Source organism: Wyeomyia smithii, chromosome 3 (assembly GCF_029784165.1).
Source record: "Wyeomyia smithii strain HCP4-BCI-WySm-NY-G18 chromosome 3, ASM2978416v1, whole genome shotgun sequence".
Classification (NCBI taxonomy): Eukaryota; Metazoa; Arthropoda; class Insecta; order Diptera; family Culicidae; genus Wyeomyia; species Wyeomyia smithii.
In genome coordinates, this window is record NC_073696.1 from 7,979,683 (window position 1) to 7,983,566 (window position 3,884).

The 3,884-nt window shown below is 37.8% G+C and overlaps 2 protein-coding genes across 2 annotated transcripts; one reads left to right on the plus strand and one right to left on the minus strand.

Moving 5' to 3' along the window:
* Window positions 1-927: 927 nt before the first annotated feature.
* Window positions 928-1,710, plus strand: LOC129729424 (putative oligosaccharyltransferase complex subunit CG9662). The gene is made up of 3 exons (XM_055687984.1): window positions 928-1,199; window positions 1,253-1,326; window positions 1,384-1,710. The coding sequence occupies exons 1-3, from the start codon at window positions 1,058-1,060 to the stop codon at window positions 1,618-1,620; spliced, it is 453 nt and encodes a 150-aa protein (XP_055543959.1). The 5' UTR covers window positions 928-1,057; the 3' UTR covers window positions 1,621-1,710.
* Window positions 1,635-2,800, minus strand: LOC129729421 (calcium and integrin-binding protein 1-like). The gene is made up of 5 exons (XM_055687981.1): window positions 2,577-2,800; window positions 2,259-2,503; window positions 2,087-2,196; window positions 1,875-1,966; window positions 1,635-1,816 (listed from the first exon to the last, which is right to left on the minus strand). The coding sequence occupies exons 1-5, from the start codon at window positions 2,660-2,662 to the stop codon at window positions 1,795-1,797; spliced, it is 555 nt and encodes a 184-aa protein (XP_055543956.1). The 5' UTR covers window positions 2,663-2,800; the 3' UTR covers window positions 1,635-1,794.
* Window positions 2,801-3,884: the final 1,084 nt, after the last annotated feature.

A 3,884-nucleotide genomic window follows, 5' to 3' on the forward strand; every position in this document is an offset into this window, starting at 1 on the left:
CGATGTTCTTAAGACACTATTGATTACGAAATTTTCGCAGTTTTTCAACGAAAACAACAGGACTCGATCCTAGCTAACATAACCGAAAACTGAAAAAAGTGAATAACTATGCAGTAGTTAGAATTTGGTCATATACGTAGAAGAATTGTTTTTCATCAAATAGGGTCTTCTATCACCCCTTAAAGAATTTCTAGTGAGCTCCCTAACACCCTGTATATATAATATTGGTAGTAAAGTCAACAAAAAAATCCATCAAATTCTTCAAAGCTGTCTTAGTGATTATGCTAACTCGGTGTACGGTTTGATCGATTGTATGTGAATTGACAATGAATGTTCTGTTAAATGCTACTAATGTCACGTAAAATGGCAGATTTCCTTAAGGTGGTAGTGTGTAGAAGCCATCACGTGGTCACCACGTGGTCGGCTACGAATTATCAGTGCCACTAGACTTGCGAATAGTTAATGCGTTAGCTACGAAAACGTTTTCGTATGTTTTCGTCGCTATAACAAACATGATGATATGTTTCCACAAGTGACGTATCAACTATTACTGAGTGGTAAGCATTTGAAAATTCGAAGTCGACCACGTGGTGGCTCGAAGTCGGCCATTTATGGGTTCAACCGAGCCTTTGGCATCCCATGCCGAGTAACAGTGAATGACAATGAACTCATGTCCTGGGCTCAAATTAATTTGTGCCCGCTGTCAGAAGTGAGATAAAGATGTATGAAAAGAAGCGGTGATATGCTATCTCGTTTTTACATATGTAGAGATGTTAGCCCTTGAAACATGACGTGATGCCAAAGGGGTGGGTTCAACACCTTAAGATCAGTCACTTACGTGTTTTTTAGGTAGATTTAACGTGCATATTTTTAGAGTGTACGAATATGCCATACCTATATGCATATAGACCTTGCGCTGACTATGTTGGTGTTTTTGATTTTCGCTTGGCTGTCATTAATGTCATCTGCTGGCATAAAAAAAACTTCGTGTCGTTTTGCTGGATTTTCTGTGGTGCTGCCGGTGTACACATAGATTAATTTTCATTAGACTATAACCATGATCGAATCGCTGTATAGTGTTCCATTTTTATTGTTTGAGGTGCCGAACTTAAAACTAAAACGGCCTTCCTGGTTTCAGCAGCCTTCGGCAATGACAGTGTTCTCATTTGTTCTGCTGTCATATTTTCTTGTTACTGGAGGTGAGAGAATTTTTTACTTACGGAATTACAATGAATTATCATTATTTTATTAGGAATCATATACGACGTGATAGTAGAACCTCCTAGTGTCGGTTCTACCACCGATGAACACGGTCACTCCCGGCCGGTAAGAACTGACAATAAAAATTTTATTCCTCATTAACCAATTACGGGTTTCTACTAGGTCGCTTTCATGCCCTATCGAGTCAATGGCCAGTATATCATGGAAGGACTTGCAAGCAGCTTTTTGTTCACGATTGGTGGACTGGGCTTCATTATAATGGACCAAACCCACAGCCCCGGCAAGCCAAAACTGAATAAAATTTTACTTATTGCGATGGGATTCATTTTCATCTTAGTGTCATTTTTTACCACTTGGATTTTTATGAGAATGAAATTACCCGGCTATCTGCAACCGTAAATGAAACACGTCGATTATAAGCCGCTAGCATTTATTTGTAAATCACAATCAACAGAAAAAAAGATAGCAATAAAAAGATCTAAACGAAAAGTTTTGTATATTCGAGTAAATTTCGTCGCTATGAGATGTGGAAGAGATTACATGTCATATATCCTATTTACTTGAGACGGATGTTCATAGTCTAATACGAAAGGAGCTGAAATATGAGTTACATTATCTATTATCAATATTCTATGAAAAAAAATCTCACGTACTTGGTAAAATCTGAAGATTTGTCAATTATATGCTCAAATTCTGCAAAAGAAAGAGCCCCATCATCATCCAAGTCTGCTTCCTCAAGAATGTTCTGAAATATGCAAGTAAGATATAAAAAAAAACAAGATTCAGAGGTAAACCAGCCTAGTGGCTGAAAGCCTCTTTAATAAAGTTAAAAGAAACAAGATTTTTTTTTCTAATAAACTATTACTGTTATCAGCTGATCAATATCTCCGTCACCGAGGGCATTGTTGTATCCCGTTAACCTCTGTATCACTTGTTTGAGATCATTTTTCCCGATCATATCATCTCCATCAAAATCTGACAAGAAAAATATATATTGAATTTATTCACAGTTTTTTTTTAAATCTTTTAAATAATACCAAAAATCCTGAATGCATGTTCAGCTTTCACTGATTTGGGTGCGGCATCCGAAAACACCGACATCATGTCCAGGAAGTCTTCAAAGGAAATCTCCCCATTGTTAGAGCTGAAAACCTTACAAATTCGGTCACCGAATGGGTTCACACGAAGCTCCGGATACTGCAGAATTTTATTCATTGATAAACGAGCGTTTTTATTGTGTCCGACTTTTTCCGGGGCGAGACTCTTAAATTTCTTGTGTGCACTGATGTGCAGGTTTCGGAAGAGGAAGAAAGATGTTAATTATGTTGGATCAGGGAGTGGCTGTAATTACTTACTATAGAATTTCCTTCTTGGTGAAGTAGGTCAGATCTTCGTAGTCCTGCAGTTCCTCTTCAGTGAACTGGCTCTTAACTTGGCCCATCTGTCACTCTGTGTATTTATTCACCTTTGTAGGAAACTGAATCACCTAGAAAATGTTTGTGGAAAATTTGTGCAGGTGATTTGTTTTGCAATACAAATTGTTTCGTGATTTTGTATATGACTTGTGTGAATTCGCCCAACAAGAAACGTACCCAACAAAATCGTGAAATATTTCATTTTGTTGGGTAGCTGGTTTTGTTGGTTTAAATCCGGATTTATATATGTTGCGTGATTTTACCCTCCGGAACTAAGCCAACAAAAAAGAAATATTTCAACAGAAGAAAGCATAGAATGCAGCGCTAATGGTGGGCAGCACTGAAACTAAAAATGTGAATTAAACCAACAAAATTGATAAGAGATAAAACTTAACAACTAAATCATAGGCAAGATAGAGCAATATAATGAATTGGAAATGTCACTAGAATCCTAGAAATGTCGCAAAATATTGAGTTGTTCGGCCCAATTGACATTCCTAGTTACCAGGGTAGATATGGGAAAATTCAAGATTTTTCGATTTTTTCCCATATAAGCCTCCTTATCGCATATAGCAAAAGTCTGCCTACTGATAGAGAAATCTAATCGATTGGAGATGTTGACTAGGACCCTAGGCATATTGGAAAATATTGAGTTGTTCGGCCCAATTGACATTCGTGGTCACCAGGGTAGATATGGAAAAATTCAAGATTTTTCGATTTTTCCCCATATAAGCCTCCTTATCGAATATAGCAAAAGTCTGCCTACTGATAGAGAAATCTAATCGATTGGAGATGTTGACTAGGACCCTAGGCAATTGGAAAATATTGAGTTGTTCGGCCCAATTGACATTCGTGGTCACCAGGGTAGATATGGGAAAATTCAAGATTTTTCGATTTTTCCCCATATAAGCCTCCTTATCGCATATAGCAAAAGTCTGCCTACTGATAGGGAAATCTAATCGATTGGAGATGTTGACTAGGACCCTGGGCATATTGGAAAATATTGAGTTGTTCGGCCCAATTGACATTCGTGGTCACCAGGGTAGATATGGGAAAATTCAAGATTTTTCGATTTTTCCCCATATAAGTCTCCCCCTTATCGCATATAGCAAAAGTCTGCCTACTGATAGGGAAATCTAATCGATTGGAGATGTTGACTAGGACCCTGGGCATATTGGAAAATATTGAGTTGTTCGGCCCAATTGACATTCGTGGTCACCAGGGTAGATATGGGAAAATTCAAGATTT

Coding starts and splice junctions, on each gene's coding strand:
- LOC129729424 (XM_055687984.1), top strand. CDS start 1,058: ATGATCGAATCGCTGTATAGTGTTCCATTTTTATTGTTTGAGGTGCCG. Junction 1,200..1,252: donor ATATTTTCTTGTTACTGGAG/GTGAGAGAATTT, acceptor TTATTTTATTAG/GAATCATATACGACGTGATA. Junction 1,327..1,383: donor AACACGGTCACTCCCGGCCG/GTAAGAACTGAC, acceptor GGTTTCTACTAG/GTCGCTTTCATGCCCTATCG.
- LOC129729421 (XM_055687981.1), bottom strand. CDS start 2,662: ATGGGCCAAGTTAAGAGCCAGTTCACTGAAGAGGAACTGCAGGACTAC. Junction 2,197..2,258: donor ACATGCATTCAGGATTTTTG/GTATTATTTAAA, acceptor TTTTCTTGTCAG/ATTTTGATGGAGATGATATG. Junction 1,967..2,086: donor ATATTGATCAGCTGATAACA/GTAATAGTTTAT, acceptor TGCATATTTCAG/AACATTCTTGAGGAAGCAGA.